Source organism: Dendrobates tinctorius, unplaced genomic scaffold, assembly GCF_039654945.1.
Source record: "Dendrobates tinctorius isolate UK_male_01 unplaced genomic scaffold, ASM3965494v1 ptg000046l, whole genome shotgun sequence".
Lineage (NCBI taxonomy): Eukaryota > Metazoa > Chordata > Amphibia > Anura > Dendrobatidae > Dendrobates > Dendrobates tinctorius.
This window is the reverse complement of record NW_027361714.1, coordinates 31,704,498-31,724,292: the sequence shown is the minus strand read 5'-3', so window position 1 is coordinate 31,724,292 and position 19,795 is coordinate 31,704,498. Positions and strand designations below refer to the sequence as shown.

The 19,795-nt window shown below is 40.1% G+C and overlaps 1 protein-coding gene across 2 annotated transcripts in view; it reads right to left on the bottom strand.

The window, feature by feature from the left end:
* LAMA2 (laminin subunit alpha 2) overlaps positions 1 to 19,795 on the bottom strand; it is a 1,313,887-nt gene that overhangs the window by 32,966 nt on the left and 1,261,126 nt on the right. For both annotated transcript variants that reach the window (XM_073575794.1, XM_073575795.1), the window contains 3 exons: positions 13,218 to 13,394; positions 10,707 to 10,852; positions 3,121 to 3,297 (listed from right to left, as the gene is read on the bottom strand). In XM_073575794.1, coding sequence (XP_073431895.1) covers positions 3,121 to 3,297; positions 10,707 to 10,852; positions 13,218 to 13,394 — 500 coding nt within the window. The remainder of the gene's footprint in view (positions 1 to 3,120; positions 3,298 to 10,706; positions 10,853 to 13,217; positions 13,395 to 19,795) is intronic.

Here is a 19,795-nt window from a genome sequence, read left to right as displayed (position 1 = left end):
ATTTGGGAATTTCCCTTGTCAGTGATACTTTCGCCTTTGGCCAAGTGTATTAACCCCTGAGTGTGTTTTGTGCCGTGTGCTGGTTTGCCCGATACCTTGTTTTTTGAATACTACTTGTTGGATTCTATTTCTGTACCTTCTTTGTCCATTTGGTATTGACCTCTGCTTGGCCCCGACTATCCGTTCTGCCTAATCCCTTGGTAATGTCGTGCTATCCCGTGCTCTGACCCAGCCTGATCTGGTTTATGTCCCTGTGTATGCCCCTTGGTAGCTCTGTCCTGTAGTTACTTTTCTAGCAGTTTTCCATCAGCTCTTAGCTCTCTGGAGCTTAGGCCATGCCCCACAGCAGTCTGGTGCTTCAGGTCCTATCAGGCCTGAAGCAATCTCTTTTCAGTCACGTTCGCCCCGCGTTCCTGGGAGCCTGAGGCTGTCTTCGGGACCCATCTTCCCGGGAGATTGCATCAGTGAGTTTCACTTGCAACCCTTCCGTGACAATTGCATCATGCCACTGCTGAGCCATGCAATCCAGATGAAGCAAAGTTGGGCTCTTCGTGGGACAAATGTATTTTCGGTGGAAAAGTAAGGAATATGGTATTTTATTATTTTTAATTTTATAGCAATAAATGGATAAAAGAGAGTGGAAAGTGTTTATTTCAAATAAAGGATTTTTCTGTGTGTTTATTTCAATTAAAGTACTTTTTTGTGTGTGTCTATTCAATTTTATATATGAGGTTAGTAATGGGGGTGAATTATAGACACCTCTCCTTTACTAACCCCTGGGCTTGATGTCAGTGGCCTTAAAACAGCTGACATCAACCCAAAACCTATTACTCCACTTTCCACCGCACCAAGACAAGTAGGAAGAACAGAGGCTAAGTGTCAGATAGATGGGTCATTTCTGGGGTGGCTGAGAGCTGACATCTGGTAGGGGGCCAATATCCATGGCCCTTTCCTAGGCTGTTAATACCATCCTGCAGCTGTTTGTTTAGCTTTTGCTGGTTATTGAAGATAGGGGGACCCAACATAATTGTTTTGGGGGGAGTGAGATATGGGAAAATGATATCTACTTGATATCATTTTCCTATCTGATGGAATTCTCTATCACAATGCATGCTCCCAAACTCAGACCTTCACCCTTGGGATTCCACAAGACCATTCATTGTTTTTCTTTAATTAACTCTAGTTAGAAGCTCTCACTAAGGAGGACATAGACCCTGTGTTCAGCAATTATCACAAGGGTGTAAACTCTTGTGCAGCTACAGCCAACTGGCTCCCTTTGTTTATTCAGTCTGACATTGTGGCACAACAGATCCCAGGCTAACCAGTGCAAGACTCTGAGATATGGAATCTAGAAAATGACCTATAATAAAAGAATGCAATATCTTTGAACCTAGCCAAGCACATAATTGGAATCGGCATTCCTTTCCCCACATGCCCATACCATTTATCCATCTCCGGAAACCTGTGTTATGGAGTTATAAAGCATAGCTACCAGGAATTAAATACAGTAGCCATATTTGATCTCCCTGCACAGATAAAATCTAGCGGAACCCAGTGGCGCCGCCGCCAACCCATTTGGAGCTATGGGAGGAAAGTTATGGGCCATCCACTGTTCCACCTGGAAAATCATACTCTCAGATATGGGAGGAGAGAGGCGGCCCAGCCCGGAGGTGGGCTCAGAGTGTGGGAGCAGCCTAGGAGATATTTGTATGCCCCTCATTTTAGACTTACCTTTTCTACTGGTAGGAGGACTGTTAGCTGATGTGGCCATGGGAATCACGTAAATAAGATTGGGACCTGTGATCCATTAGCACCTCCCTGTGGTCACATGCTACATAAACACGGTAATTGTATCCTATCTCTACCCTACCCTTGCACTACACTCTTGACTGTATGCTTGCATATCTGTTCTTGTAAATATATACCTGTATATTTCTGGTGTGCCTTCTGGTGATTAAATATAAAATTAATCTTGGGCTGCTCTTTTATCTTGATACACGAATCCCCGCATCCGCATGCTCCGTTGGTTATTATACGCTACCCAGGCTGGTTTATGACTTGATATAAACCTTCTGTCGGATGGGGCTTATGTCGAACAAGGAAATGGTGGCAGCATACTGCACTGTGTTAATGAGGAACTCTGACAGTGATGACCGGGAGGGTTATATATATATCCCCATCCTGGACTGGTGATGTATTTCCCCCCCTCACTGGGAGCACCTCAAAAACTCATAACTATAAGGGAAGCCTTTCCGGTGACTATTTGCCCTTGGTGCAGTTCTCTGACTGACCTGGGGCAAGTGGTGGCACCAGAGAGCTGATCCCTGCTGGTTCCTTCTCTCCTCTCCCCAGAGGTGAGTAAAGCCAACAAACCCCTTCCCATGTGCGATCCGTCACAGGGGGTCTCCCCTATAATAACCAGTAAAGGCTAAGCAAACAGCTGTGAGCTGATATTAATAGCCTGGGAACCTTTATGGATATTGGTCTGTTCCTAGAATATTAACATCAGTCCCCAGCTTGTCCTTAGCTGTTTATGAAAATTACTGGGGACCCTACACTTTCATTTATTTTTTTATTTATTAACAAGTACAGTAAGGTTTCATGAGTTCATAAGCTATGCTTTTGGAAGTGTGTCATAGCACAAGCAAAGGAAATTTCATAGAACCTCAGAAACAGTTGCTGATGCTCATCAGGTTGGAAAAGGTTACAAAGCTATCTCCAAAGGGTATGGACTTTAACAATCCATTTTCATACAGATTGTGTAGAAAAGAAAACATTTCATGACAATTATTACCCACCAAAGGAGTGATCAACATACAAAAATACACTCCAAGTGCAAGGTGTTTAATATTCCACAATGACACAAAGGAATCCAAGGTATCCTCTAAGTAACAAAAGGCTTTTCTCATATTAGCAAATTATTATTCTAATGAGTCCACTATAAGGAGGAGATGGAATAACAATGATGTGCATAGTAGGATTGTAAGAAGAAAGAGTTTACCTGTCATTGAACCATATGAAATAATGTTTAATTCAAGATTTTCTAGAAAGAATCAAGTAAAATGCATGCTCGACAGGAAAAAGTAATTGCATGGTATAACAAATGTATTGAAAGCTTACACTGCATTGATCAATAGGTCCCAAATGCATCCTTCAAATGGTGGTATGTTCTTGTACATGGGAAATTGGACATCAGACGGTATTCCACCTATAAATAGCTTTTTCACAGTTATTGCATGACTAGGTGGTAGTTTCAGTGTCTGGTTTTTATCCTCATCAACTTGCACTGTAAATGTGCTGCAAATATATAAGAGAATAAAGTGAGTCAAGTGAGCCTTAATGTCGCAAGAATACAGATACTGTTTGTCATGCACAAGTCAAGGTTAATAAAAAAGTCTGCTACAAATCTGTAGCCCCATTTACTACATTTCACAAAATATGGAAAATTTAATTTTTTTTTACATTAATATCGTACAATTCTCTTTTCTTAAGGGGCCTTTACACATAGCGATATCGCTAGCGATATCGCTAAAGCGTCACCGATTTTGTGACGCAGCAGTGATATCGCTAGCGATATCGCTATGTGTGACACTTACCTCCGACCGGCTCCCCTGCTGTCTGTCGCTGATCGCGTGAGATCTTGCAGCTGCATTTCTCGTCAGGCACTTCCTGCTGGCGCTGACGAGCGACGCGTGGACGCGGGCGGGAGGATGTCATCATCGCCGCGTCTGAAAGGTAAGTAACGACCGCTGCTGCGTCGCTACATCGCTGTGAGATCTGCCTGTGTGGCAGCTCACTAGCGACCATTTAGCGATGCACCAGCGATCCTGACCGGGTCGTATCGTCGGAATCGCTGGTGCATCACTAAATGTAAAGGGGCCTTTAGTCTTGAAAATTGTTTGAATTGCAGGAATACAAGGATTGAACAGCTTTCATTACGTGTATATAAATTTATTTTAATTCATGTGGTGGAAGAAGAACCTGTTGAAGATTGTATTTTGGCACAGCAGTGTCAGGCTGGGGTCACACTAACCAACGCAAAATACGGTCAGTATTTTACATGCGTAATACGGATGACAGACCCCTAAATAGTGCTCCGTATGTCATCCGTAATCAAGGTGTGGTCGCGTATTTTGCGCATGTCAGCATCCGTATGTAATCCGTATGGCGAGATTTTCTCGCAGGCTTGCAAAATGGACATATAATGGAGCCCTATGACAGTTTTAATAAAGAAATGAAAGAATAGATATATACTCATAGAATGCATATATATATGTATTCTATGTGTATATATCTATTCTTTCGTTTCTTTATAAAACCTGTCAGTGTGAGTTTACTGTATAGCGCACTGAATTGCCGACTTTGCTAAAAGACACCTGGTGCGTATTTCTCGCAAGTCACATGTGTGGTCCGTGTGTAATCCGTATTTTTTGCGCACCCATAGACTTGCATTGGCGTACTACGGCCGTAGTACGCTGACAATCGCAGCATGCTGCGATTGGCACGGAGCGTAGAATACGGATGAGAAATATACGGCTGGTGCGAGGGACCCCATAGAGAATCATTGGTCCGTGTCTAATGCGTGCTTTTAGCGCCTCTCACTTGTCCGTATTCCTCGCCAGTGTGACCCCGGCCTCAGTGGTGATAAAATGTTCTGCTAATTATCTGATCTGTTTTAGAAAAGAGATTGCAGCTGATTCCTTCTGTTGTGTATGCACCAAACGGCAGAGGAAAGTGACTTGGGTATAGGGCAGACTTTGTATAGTCTTTCCATGAGACATGATTACATTTGGTGGTAAAACAGCATGGGGGACACATCTGCTCGAATTATTATTTCCAGGAGGGAGACACATCTATATTAGTTAAATGAAAAATCAACACAGTGTTGAATATTCATACAATAGGAAGCAAGAAATAGATGTGAGCTGACTGTAAAATGGATCGGTTTACCGGTAACCGCAGAGGACAATGCATACACCTTTTTATAGAGGATGGTAGAAATTGTGCAGCTTCTTATTCTAGAAAATCATACTTCAGACAAACAAGGATAAGAAGGTCTTTAGGTCTTTTTATCTGAAAAGTAAGTTTTGCACTCATACTTGAAAATCAATTTTTGCTAAAAATATGGATATTGGAGTCATGCATTCATTTAGTGCTTGACAAAGTAATTGAAGCAAATTTTACATGATTTGGATTAAAACCATTGGAATATTGTCTATCTTCACAATGACGTTCCAGCAATTTAATGGAAAGACAAACTTGTGATTTTTCCTATTAACCCCTTCACGACCTTTGACGCCACATAGGCGTCATGAAAAGTCATGCCAAAACGACCCATGACGCCTATGTAGCGTAATGACTTTAAAGCCCCCCCTGCGGGTTGGGTGACTGGGGTCACTGAAAGGTCACCTGACCAGCAGATACAGGGGGCTTTGTTCTTCACCACAGGAGGCGTGGCTTCGTCCCCACGTGGCTACGATCGCTCTGATTGGCTGTTAAAAGTGAAACAGCCAATCAGAGCGATAGTAATATTTCATCAATGAAAATTGATGAAATATTACAATCCAGCCATGGCCGATGCTGCAGTAGCATCGGACATGGCTGGACACCATGATCGGACCCCCCCACGACTCACGGGGCCGATCGGCCCCCGATACCGACTGACGGTGTCAATGTGCCACCACCGTCATCATCTGCTCCCCTCCCCCTTCTATAGGCTCCCCCCACCTATTAGGGTTAGGGTTGGAATTAGGGTTAGGGTGGAATTAGGGTTAGGGTTAGAACTAGGTTTAGGCTTAGGTTGGAATTAGGGTTAGGGTTGGAATTAGGGTTAGGGTTGGAATTAGGGTTAGGGATAGGGTTAGGGGTGTGTTGGGGTTAGGGTAATGGTTGGGATTAGGGTTAGGGATGTGTTGGGGTTAGGGCTGTGGTTAGGGGTGTGTTGGGGTTAGGGTTGGAGTTAGAATTGAGGGATTTCCACTGTTTAGGCACATCGGGGGTCTCCAAACGCGACATGATGCAACCATTGATTCCAGCCAATTTTGCTTTCAAAAAGTCAAACAGTGCTCCCTCCCTTCCAAGCCCTGACGTGTGCCCAAACAGTGGTTTACCCCAACATATGAGGTATCAGCGTACTCAGGAAAAATTGCACAACAACTTTGGTGGTCTAATTTCTCCTGTTAACCTTGGGAAAATAAAAAATTGGGGGCTAAAATATTATTTTTGTGGAAAAAAATGATTTTTTATTTTCACATCTCTGCGTTATAAACTTCTGTGAAGTACTTGGGGGTACAAAGTGCTCACCAGACATCTAGATAAGTTCCTTGGAAGGTCTAGTTTCCAAAATGGGGTCACTTGTGGGGGGTTTCTACTGTTTAGGCACATCAGGGGCTCTGCAAACGTAACGACGACCGCAGACCTTTCCATCAAAGTCTGCATTTCAAAACATCACTACTTCCATTCTCAGCCCTTACATGCGCCCAAACAATGGTTCCCCCCCACATATGGGGTATGAGCGTACTCAGGACAAACTGGACAACAACTTTTGGGGTCCAATTTCTCCTGTTATCCTTGTGAAAATAAAAATTTGTGAGCTAAAAAATCATTTTTTGAGGAAAAAAAAATGATTTTTTATTTTCACAGCTTTGCGTTATAAACTTCTGTGAAGCACTTGGGGGTTCAAAGTGCTCACCACACATCTAGATAAGTTCCTTGGGGGGTCTAGTTTCCAAAATGGGGTCACTTGTTGGGGGTTTCACAGTTTAGGTACATCAGGGGCTCTGCAAATGTAACATGATGCCCGCAGACCATTCCATCAAAGTCAGCATTTCATAATGTCACTACTTCCCTTCCGAGCCCCGACGTGTGCCCAAACAGTGGTGCCCACCCACATATGAGGTACCACGTACTCAGGACAAACTGGACAACTTTTGTGGTCCAGTTTCTCCTGGTACCCTTGTGAAAATAAAAAATTGCGCACTGAAAAATAATTTTTTGAGGAAAAAAAAATATTTTTTATTTTCACGGCACTGCGTTATAATCTTTTGTGAAGTACTTGGGGGTTCAAAGTGCTCACTATGCATCTAGATAAGTTCCTTGGGGGGTCTAGTTTCCAAAATGGGGTCATTTGTGGGTGGTGCTCAAATGTTTAGGCACACAGGAGCTCTCCAAACACGACATGGTGTCCGCTAATGATTAGAGGTAATTTTCATTTCAAAAAGTCAAATGGCGCTCCTTCCCTTCTGATCCCTGCCGTGCGCCCAAACATTGGTTCCCCCCACATATGGGGTATCAGTGTACTCAGAACAAATTGCACAACAACTTTTGTGGTCCAATTTCTCCTGTTACCCTTGTGAAAATAAAAAATAGCGTGCTAAAAAAAAATCATTTTTGAGGTAAAAAAATGATTTTTTATTTTTACTGCTCTGCGTTATAAACTTCTATGAAGCACCTGGGGGTTCAAAGTGCTCACCACACATCTAGATAAGTTCCATAAGGTGTCTAGTTTCCAAAATGGTGTTACTTGTGGGGGGATTTCACTGTTTAGCCACACAGAGGCTCTTCAAATGTGACATGGTGTCCAATAACAATTGGAGCTAATTTTCCATTCAAAAAGTCAAATAGCGCTCCTTCCCTTCCGGACCTTACCGTGTGCCCAAACAGTGGTTTATGACCACATATGAGGTATCGGTGTACTCAGGAGAAATTGCCCAACAAATTTTAGCATCCATTTTATCCTGTTGCCCTTGTGGAAATGAAAAAACTGAGGCTAAAAGAAATTTTTTGTGAAAAAAAGTACTTTTTCTTACCGATCAATTTGTGAAGCACCTAGGGGGTTCAAAGTGATCATTTATGCATGTACATAAGTTCCTTGGGGGTCTAGTTTCCAAAAAGGGGTCACTTGTGGAGGAGCTCGAATGTTTAGGCACACAGGGCCTCTCCAAACGTGACATGGCAACCACTAAATATTCCAGCATGTTTTCCATTCAAAATGTCAAATGGCCCTCCTTCCCTTCTGAGCCCTGCCATGTACCCAAACAGTGTTTTATCACCACATATGAGGTATCGTTGTACTCAGGAGAAATTGCCCAACAAATTTTAGGATCCATATTATCCTGATGCCCATGTGAAAATGAAAAAAATAATGCTAAAAGAAAATTTTTGTTGTAAAAATTAAAATGTCAATTTTTTCTTTCCACGTTGCTTTAGTTCCTGTGAAACACCTGAAGGGTTAATAATCTTCTTGAATGTAGTTTTGAATAGCTTGAGGGGTGCAGTTTTTAGAATGGTGTCACTTTTGGGTATTTTCTGCCATATAGACCCCTCAAAGTGACTTCAAATGTGAGGTGGTCCCTAAAAAAAATGGTTTTGTAAATTTTGTTGTAAAAATGAGAAATCGCTGGTCAACTTTTAACCCTTATAACTTCCTAACAAAAAAAATTTGTTTCCAAAATTGTGCTGATGTAAATTAGACATGTGGGAAATGTTATTTAGTAACCACTTTGTGTCACATAACTCTCTGGTTTAACAGAATAAAAATTCAAAGTTTGAAAATTGTGAAATTTTCTAAATTTTTCCCAAATTTCTGATTTTTTCACAAATAAATGCAAAAATTATCGACCTAAATTTACCACTTACATGAAGCCCAATATGTCACGAAAAACATTGTCAGAATCGCTAGGATCCGTTGAAGCGTTCCTGAGTTATTACCTCATAAAGGGACACTGGTCAGAATTGCAAAAATGGCCAGGTCATTAAGGTCAAAATAGGCTGGGTCATGAAGGGGTTAATGTATACAATTACACAAAAGATAAAGCACTGATGTCTTGTGTAAACTTGTTTGGACTGAGCGGTTGCAAAATCAAGAAGAAAGTGTTGTGGATATATGGGTATTCCGAATATCAAGAATGGGATGGTTCCCAGTTGTTATAGTATTACAATGGAAACACTTTTACATGCTGGCCAACCATACAACTATTTTTCTTATGATAAAATATTACTATCCATCTTTTAAAAAGAAATATCAGTTTTTATGCAATGCAAGACCTCTATATTTACAACATACAGAGTAATAGATTGCATAATTATTTTGCAGACTTAACATTAGATTTTTGCCTGAATAGGGTAGAATTTCTGTCCCACAGGCTAATATTAGTAGAGGTAATTTTAAATTGATCTATGTACTTGGTCTAACCACACTGAATTATCGGACACAATAATGACTATACTTCCTGGTCATCGACAAATTGTTGCTCCAGTTAACGCCTTCAGTGAGGTATTGAATATAACTGCAGACAACTTTAAGGTGGCCATCCTTAAAAATCCAAAGACAGAAATGAATTTTGACAAGATAGAAGGGCAGGATCACAAATGACTTTTGTATATATCTCATTTCAGGTACATTTTCAGGACAAGGAGTCCTGGATGTATTTGAGTAATCACACAATTTTGCTTCATTTTCTGACCACGGTGTCATTTTTCAGCAATTCACTCCCATCCGCAGTAGACTTTATCTCTAATTATTGTCTACTCTTGAGCACAGCTCTGGGTTGTTTTAACCAATGATCCTAATGTGTAGATGGCTATTTTATATTAAAGGGTTTGTCTGGGCCATGTTTAGAACTAGTGACGGAGTGCAACATGCAAGAATCATGTAATATGCTGAATCCTAAACTCACTGTTTGGATTTAGCTATGCTATGTTTGACACTCCTGGTGGTCACATTGATTCTCAGACAGCATGTGATTTGTGTATTTTGCACATCAAATGCTGACTGCCTTCTCTTCCACTTCTCTCAGTTGAAATAATTGTGGATGATGTGTCTACTTTTATAACGTAATTACCATTACTGAAACCTTAATACAATTTGACTGCACTTTTTACTTTTAGATTTTATATAATGAACCTTTTTTATTTTTTTTTTATAGCTTTAGTTTTTTTTATAGCTAAGGTGAAGAACTAATTGAAAGTCCCATTTAGACAGGCTAATCTTGAAAAACTGATCAACTATACATGAGTCGAACAGTACTTGCTTCTCTGCCTGTAAAGCAGGTCTAAGAAAACTGATGGGAACAGATCAATTGCTAGTAAGAGCATTCTGCTCTCATACAGCATGTCGCTTTTGTCATCATTAGAAAAGAGTGAAACTGAACTTAAAGGTTCAGGGTTTGTACCCGACAATTGGTTTCTGCTGGTAAACTCAGAAAACAGACTTCTCCTGAAAGTTAATTTTAATGTTCTGAATCCCAGAGGAAGTCTGGGAGGAGAGAGAGTTTTCCTGCTTCAAAGTTTGGGGCCCCATTTCAATAGGGTTCAGGTTCTAGTTCATGATCGGGTACAGTTCTGGTACCCGAGCCAAACTTCCATGGGTCCACTCATCCCTAGTTAGCACATACCCTGTTTACTTGAGATAATGTGCTGCTTATATCCTTGAATATTATACCTGCAAAAACAATGTTGTACATCAATGATTATCAGCTTGCCTAAATGGGCCTTTACAATCATTGGAAAGTTAATTATTTGTATAATAATATTATTTGGCTATTATGATGGTCAATGTCAAAGCCTTTGTGCTATATCCCTTAGGTTACTCTTGAGTTTTCACAGAGAGTCCTATACATTTATACAAGTCAAAGAAAAATTAAATTACATATCCATAAGAAAAATGCCTACTAGCAGTAGCTTAAAGATATCATTTTGTTACTTACTTTCTTGATCTTTCTATTCTGATGGAATGTTCTTTGCCATCATGAAATTTTTCTTTCTCAGACTTAATGGTAATTCGATGTATCTCTTTAGGTCCCGGAACAGAAACTTCCAATTTCCCTTTTCTTAACAGGATTGCATAAAAAGCCTGGATGGGGAAGCAGATGTTCATATTAGATTTAGGGATGAGGGTGCTAACAATCATTCTAGGTTTTGCTCCGGTAAGGGAAACCTGTATCATTGTACAAGCAGTCCAATCTGTGGATGGTATAGTATAGAGAAGAAGGGTTTGTTGGGAAAAAAATCAGCAAAATTGTACAATACTCTTTGAAATCCTGGGTGTTTGATTACATAGGAGTCCAGTGGGCAGTCTTACTAGTGGTTGACAGCTATCTCTATATGCACAATCATACAGGGAAGACAGTTAGTCACTACTAGTACCACACACTGGACTCATTAGCATACAGTGGGGAAAATAGGTATTTGATACACTGCCGATTTTGCTAGTTTTACCACCTACAATAAATGGAGAGGTCTTTCATTTTTATCATAGGTACACTTCAACTGTGAGAGACTGAATCTTAAAAAAAATCCAGAAAATCACATTGTATGGTTTTTAAATAATTAATTAACATTTTATTGCATGAAATAAATATTTAGTACAATAGAAACAGAACTTAATATTTGGTACAGAAACCTTTGTTTGCAATTACAGAGGTCATGCGTTTCCTGTAGTTCATGACCAAGGTTTCACATACTGCAACAGGGATTTTGGCCCACTCCTCCATACAGATCTTCTCCAGATATTCCAGGTTTTGGGGCTGTCACTGGGCAACATTGAGTTTCAGCTGCCTCCAAAGATTTTCTATTGGGTTCAAGTCTGGAGACTGGATAGGCCAGTCCAGTACCTTGAAATGCTCCTTATGGAGCCACCCCTATTTGCCCTGGAGGGTTGTTTCGAGTCATTGTCATGCTGAAAAACCCAGCACGACCCATCTTCAATGCTATTACTGAAGGAAGGAGGTTTTTTCCAAAAACTCCTAATACATGACTCCATCCTCCATTCAATATGGTGCAGTCAAGCTGTCCCCTTTGCAGAAAAGTACCTCCAAAGTACAATGTTTCATCCACCATGCGTAATGATAGGGGCGGTATTCTTGGGGTTATATTTATCCTTCTTCTTCCTCCAAACACGACTAGTGGAGTTGATGCCAAAAAATTCTATTTTGGTCTCATCTGACTGCATGACTTTCTCCCAGGCCTGCTCTGGATCAAACAGATGATCAGTGGCAAATATCAAATGGGCCTGGACATGTGCTGGCATAACCAGGGGGACCTCACATGCCCTGCAGGTTTTTAATCCATGACGGCGTAGTTTGTTATTAATGATAATGTTTGAGACTGTGGTCCCAGCTCTCTTCAGATCATTTACCAGGGCCTCCTGTATAGTTCTGGCCTGATTGCTGACCTATCTCAGAATCATCCTTACCTCACGAGTCGAGATCTTGCATGGGGCCCCAGACCGAGGAAGATTGACAGTCATCATGTGTTTCTTCCATTTTCTAATAATTGTGCGAACAGTTGTTATCTTTTCACCAAGATGCTTGCCTATTGTCCTGTAGCCCATCCCACCCTTGTGCAGGTCTACAAATTTATCTCTGGTGTCTTTAGACAACTTTTTGGTCTTGGCCATGGTGGCAAGGTTGGAGTGTGAATGATTGCGTTTGTGGACAGGTGTCTTTTATACAGGTAATGACTTCAAACAGGGGCAATTAATACAAGTATTGAGTGCAAAGTATTAGGGCTTCTTAACGAAAAACTAACAGGTCTGTGAGAGCCAGATTTCTTACCGGTTGGTAGGTGGTCAAATACTTATTTCATGTAATAAAATGCAATTTCATTATTTAAAAATCATACCATATGATTTTCCATTTTTTTATTTTTAGATTCTGTTTCTCACAGTTGAAGTGTACCTACAATAAAAATGACAGACCTCTCCATTCTTTGTTGGCGGGAAAACTTGCAAAATCGGCAGTGTATCAAATACTTTTTTCCTACTGTATATACACTATAAAATTTAAATAAATAAAATTCAAGTTTTATTGAAACGTTTCCCACACAAATGTATTTTAACTTTATTCTCCAGCTACTGAACATCCTGCTTGCAGAGCAGATACCATTTTCAACAGGATAGATGCCCTTAAAACAGTTTCAGAAACGCAAACTAGAAATGCTTTTTATACTTTTTACATTTTTTCCACAGTATGAACAATATGAACTGCACTTACAGCACAGCATAAAATTTTATAATAGTCTCCGTAGAGATAAAAGCAGCAAACTGCATGTTTTTTTTAAACAAGAAACGGTACATCAACATATGCCAATATACTGTTAATCAAAAAGACACTGTTTTAGCATCAATTAGCCCCTGAGTGGTCTATGGATACACTATCGATATATCCATACAGCCATTTTGAACTACAAAAATGAAACTTCAGAACATTGTTGCTTACCTGCCCACTTTGTCTACGCTTTCTTCTTGGTGAAATAAGCGTTCCCCCATTGCCAAATAAAATCATTCCGGACTCATTTTTGGTGCTGAATGACAATGTAATTTCTGTTCCCACATCTAATGACACTGGTGGCACTTCTATGAAACCAGGTTTTGAAAAACTGACTGATAGTACTTTCTGTAATTGAAAAACACAGAAACCACATATGTGTCACACATATACAGATAACATTTAATAAAGAAGAAAATGTGCAACTTCTGCTTTATACATTATATTGGAAGAAAACAACAGATTGTCAAACAAATTTTCATGGATCTTAGAGACTGCTTGCTGGCGGCCCTGTATATTTACATATACATATACAGGGCTACCATCATGGCATTACTATCCTTACTGGCATATGGGGCCCCCGAGGAGGGGGGCCCGGTCCAGGCAGATGGACACAAATGAGGAGGCAGGATGGAGACATGTAACGGGGCAGGATGGAGACATATGGGGGGTAGGATGGATACATGAGGAGGGAGGATGGAGAAACATGGGCAGCAGAATAGAGACACATGAGTAGGCAGGATAGAGACATATAGGAGGCAGGATGGAGACATTTTGGGGCTACGATGGAGACATATGGGGGCAGGATGGAAACATATGGGGGTTGGAAGAAGACATGTGAGGGGGCAGGATGGAAACCTATGGGCCAGAATGGGAGGATATATATTGGGCCAGTATGGGAGGACATATGGGAGCCTGATGGAGTCACATGAGGCCATAATGGGAGCAGGATGGAGACACATAGGTCCAGGAATCAGACACATGGGGGCCAGGATGGGGTATGTTATTACAGGAATGTGCAAGGATGTAGAAAATTATTACTATAGAGGCTAATTAAGGAATGTTATTACTGCTTTCAATAGGGGGAGGGAGTCCTGTTACTGAGCAGGGTGACACTGTCACTTATTTTCTTCAAATGGAGTACTGTAGAAGTTGTGAAAAAATTGCATAATATGCTCTAGGTAACTGTGTTTTTACTGCAGAGACGCATCTTGGCCAGAAGAAGAGATAGTGGTCTGAGCTGGATGAAGAAACAAAGCAAAAGTAAATATCTTCAACTACAAATGTCACTGGTAAGTCTGTGTGTTACCTGTACACTGACGCGATACACTATATAATATATACAAAGCTTCTGTGTGTAATGTCACCAGTGATCACAGTACTATATGTACACTGACACTATATACAGAGCTCCTGTGTATAATGTCACTGGTGAATCACTATTACCTGTACACTGACACTATATACTGTATACTATGTACAGCGCTTCTGTGTATAATGGCACTTATAGTAATATTAGTATTGTGTTTTTTAATTAATGATCAGTATTGTACAGCAGTATTCAGACACTATGTGGTGGCAATATATGGTCTGGTCATGGTGTGGGGGTATTTCACCCTTGAATATGGTATAACTCGATCACTATATTGTAATACTATGTGGTCTGGTCATGGTGTGGCGGTATTTGTTCCATGTATGTGGTATTATTCGGTAACTGTGTGGTGCTAATATGTGGTTTGGTCATGGTGTGGTGGTATTTGTCCCTGTATGTGGTATTATTCAATAACTGTGTGGTGCTAATACATGCTCTGGCCATTATGTGATGGTATTTGTCCCTTGTATGTGGTATTATTGGTTATTTTAAAAAATGTATGTGGCACATTCCCCTAAAGAAAAATAAATTTAAATATACCTAAAGAATGTATTGGATATTTTAACAAATTTTTAATAGCTTAGAGTAAGATCCTGCCAAAAGAATCTACATTGTTGTGGTGGTGGCTTAAAAATGTTTTGGCCAAAACAAAAGCTGATGGCTATGTATATGATATGGTGTTCGATGGGAACTGTTAATGTGTGATTGGTGAAGATGCGGTGCGGAAGTGGAGTTTTTCAGAGAAGGTGGTGGAACTATGGAAGGTTTGCGGGGTGGAGGCGGTACTGTGGAATAGCCTGGGCAGAGCATCAAGGGTGCCTGAAAGTTTTGACAGGGCCCTGAAATTCCTGATGGCAACACTGTGCATATATATATATACAGTGGGTACGAAAAGTATTCAGACCCCTTTAAATATTTCATTTGTTTCATTGTAGCCATTTGGTATATTCAAAAAAGTTCATTTTTTTTCTCATTAATGTACACTCTGCACCCCATCTTGACTGAACAAAAAACAGAAATGTAAAATTTTTTGAAAATTTATAAGAAAAAAACAGAAATATCACATGGTCATAGTATTCAGACCCTTTGCTCAGTATTTAATAGAAGCACTCTTTTGAGCTAGTACAGCCATGAGTCTTCTTGGGAATGATGCAACAAGTTTTTCACTTCTGGATTTGGGGATCCCCTGCCATTCTTCCTTGCAGATCCTCTCCAGTTCCGTCAGGTTGGATGGTGAACATTGGTGAAAAGCCATTTTCAGGTCTCTTCAGAGATGCTCAATTGGGTTGAGGTCAGGGCTCTGGCTGGGCCAGTCAAGAATGGTCACAGAATTGTTCTGAAGCCACTCTTGTTATTTTAGCTGTGTGCTTAGGGTCACTGTCTTGTTGGAAGGTGAACCTTCGGCCAAGTCTGAGGTCCAGAGCACTCTGGAAGAGGTTTTCATCCAGGATATCTCTGTACTTGGCAGCGTTCATGTTACCTTCAATGGCAACCAGTTGTCCTGCCCCTGCAGCTGAAAAACACCCACATAGCATGATGCTGCCACCACGTTTCACTGTTGGGATTGTATTGGGTAGATGTTGAGCAGTGCCTGGTTTTCTCCACACATACCACTTAGAATTATCACCAAAAAGGTCTATCTTTGTCTCATCAGACCAAAAAATCTTATTTCTCATAGTCTAGGAGTCCTTCATGTATCTTTTAGCAAGGTCTAAGTGGGCATTCATATGTCTTGCACTGAGTAGAGGCTTGCGTCGGGCCACTCTGCCATAAAGGCCTGACTGGTGGAGCGCTGCAGTGATAGTTGACTTTGTGGAACTTTCTCACATTTCCCTACTGCATCTGTGGAGCTCAGCCACAGTGATCTTGGGGTTCTTGTTTAACTCTCTCACAAATGCTCTTCTCCCATTCTTGCTCAGTTTGGCTGGACGGCCAGGTCTAGGAAGACTTCTGGTGGTCCCAAACATCTTCCAGTTAAGGATTATGGAGGCCACTGTGCTCTTAGGAACCTTGAGTACTGCAGAAATTGTTTTGTATCTTTGGCTAGATGTGTGCCTTGCCACAATTCTGTCTCTGAGCTCCATGGCCAGTTCCTTTGACCTCATGATTCTCATTTAGTCTGACATGCAATATGAGCTGTGAGGTCTTACATAGACAGGTGTGTGCCTTTCCAAATCAAGTCCTATCAGTTTAATTAAACACAGCTGGACTCCAATGAAGGAGTCGAACCATCTCAAGGAGGATCACAAGGAAATGGACAGCATGTGACTTAAATATGAGTGTCTGAGCAAAGAGTCTGATTACTTATGACCATGTGTTATTTAGTTTTTCTTTTTTAATAATTTGGCAAAAAATTTCTACATTTCTGTTTTTCCATCAAGAAGGATGCAGAGTGTACATTAATGAAAAAAATGAACTTTTTTGAACTTACAAAATGGAAGCAATGAAAAAAAGAGTGAAAAATGTAAAGGGGTCTGATTACTTTCCGTACCCACTGTATAAGTACTTAATTATTCAATATTTTACATTCTATTTTTTTTTTTGAATCACTGATGCACATGGAATATTTTTTATTGTAAAAAGAAAGTCTTTGCTCCAGCTGCTTGGATTAAAATTTCTTCTAATTTTATTCATGCAATTAAAATGTGACAATGAAAATGGTCCAAGACCACAAGCGATCTTTATCAACTTTGATAAAGATCGCTTGTGAGATTGAAGCGCATCGCTTGCTGTCCCTTTGTGCATTATTGGTGTGGTCTTGGAGCATTTTTGTTGTCACATTTTAATTACATGAATAAAATTAGAAGAAATTTTAATCCAAGGAGCTGGAATAAAGACTTTGTTTTTTCTGCAGCATATCGTCTCATCAGGATGGAGTTCCTTTGCACTTAGAAGTTCGGTGAGCTGGCTTTCTCTTTTCCTTTTTGCATTAATACTTTTTATTGTTGGACAGCAAATTAGTTGAATGTCTTGCTTGTGTATTCTTAGATGTTGTTCCCCCAGTGATAGTATCTGATCACCAGTAGCTAGAAAAGACAGAACTGCATGTAAGTTGTATACAAATTTACTGCCAACAAAATCTATAATTTAGTATGATTAGGGGAATATTCAAAGGGGAGGGTATCATCCCAATTATTTAAATAAATCCATCTTTGCGCTAGGTACTGCTTAACACCAACACAAACCTGGAAAAGTACGACATGTTGCTTATTGGCCCTTATATCCTTATTCTTGACACTTGTGATAACTCTATTCTTATGAATGAAAGAAGTGAATCTCTATACAGGTTCTTACTACCCATTAAAAAAAAGAATACAGTCAGCCGGGTTTAGGTTGTTCTAACGAAGATGAAAATGCTAACGTTGGTGATGATATTTATAATTATCAATATTATTGCCTTCCATTATTTAGTGACCTTGATCTGTACAAGAATAAAGAGTCAATCATTGTCCCAGCATAGTAAATATACAGCACAGAGTAGATTAATAAAAGCTTATTGGAAAAGAATGAGTGCGTCTGCATAAGTGGATACATGACAGTGCTATCTTATTATTTGTAGCTTATAATAAAGTTGTTTTACAACCTTCATCAGAAACCTAATCCATAAACTATGTGAAATGATCTTTGCTGAAAAGAATACAGATATTATAGTAATGCTGTAAACCGGCTGCGAGCGAGATGTAACAGGATTATAAATCTCTCTTTTTTTTCCGAAGAAGTTCAGTCTGAAAAATAAGTTTAATTAACTACTGCAAGAAATATTGGATTATACTAACAGAAAGTCCAAGACAGATCTTTAAGCTTTGCTGTGTCTTCCAAACATCTGGAAAAATCATGTTTTAATCAGTGTTCCTTTTCATTTTATTTTACATCTTAAGTCAGATTTCCAGATGTAATTTCTTTTCACCATTATAGTGTTCTTTTTTTCCTTTTCCTCTTGCATGAAAACATTTAGCATCATCAACAACGTAGATAATGGGAATTGTAATTTAATTTGTGTATGGCTGTAGTTTCCTCCTTGTCTTTGCATTGCTTCAGCACTCCAGTAGTATACCACAATCAGATATCGGTCTTATGTGGAATCAGATGTGCACTCTGATCTCCTATCCCTATGCTGAAAAATCCTAAAATGGTGTTGCTTGGATGTTCCTCAACTTTTATAGTGGCTATGATAGGCCTTTGATTGGCTGTTTTAGAGGATGTGATATGATAACTGCAAGGCATTATGTGGAACCCCACATCGCCATCCCTGACACTGTGGCGCCCCCATCTCCAGCACAGGCTGCAAGCCACGGTCTTTCCAGTCAGCTGTGACTGCACGGAGGTGTGTGGGCAGGCAGCTGCGGGATGCAGAGGGTGTCCCGGCAGTGAGGAGTCTGATAGCGGGGGGTCCCGGCGGCGGGGGGTCCGCTGGTGGTACTATGCAAGGGCCTGGTACCACCAGCGGGTGTCATATTGGAATACCCATCACTTAGGTATTCCAATATTGCAGTCGGTGTACTCTGTCGGCGCGGTGAATTATGGGATTCGAGGACATCCAGACGTAAGTGGATGACGGACAATTTAAAGCAATTATATATCAAAATGACCAAGTTTACAATAGCACCTAACACAAACCAAATAATACTACAATCACTGATAGTTTGGGTCCTTCCCATAAAACTGCGTTTTTGCTGCAAACCATGAAATATTAAACTCTGTGCAAAAGGATAGTTTGAGCTTCATATTCTATGCCCTGTAAGTATAAGGAGAATTGTAAATCACTGATCTTAAGATAACATGGTTTAATATACAGTACGAGAGTACTTTTGGCAGTCTATCTTTCTCTAGCAATATTAGTTTTAACAGATTTATGCTGAGTTTTGAACAAAGTCATAAAACTTTTGTTAAATTTTTATTTTGACCTAATAAATTTAAAAAAAATATCAGGTCTAGATAGAAAAATAATTTAATGTTTTAGGTTTTTTTTTTATCAAAGGAAGCACAACTCCAAATCTTCAAAACATAAATTTGTTAGGTTTTGTTTAAAAATTGTCTAGGCTTTCAAAGACTTTTTTTTCCTTCTTTGAGATTTGCGATGAAGAGCATTGCTTAGAAACTCGACTGTAAGTACAAGACTCTCAAAGAATTTTAAGCTCGGCAGCCACATATTTGTCTGCATTAAATAAAGCAGCTCTCAAGACTTATGTTTATTTCTAGACATGTTTTTCACGTTTGCTGTTCAAGTTTCTCTTCAAATACCTTTAGCAAGTCATGGGTTAGGATGACTTGCTCCAGTGCTAAAATAAATAGGACTGACTGGTTTGGTTCCGAACGAGCATCTTACAAAAGAAAATCATAGCTTAGGGAGCTTTCTACTTGAAAGGGAGTAAGAGGC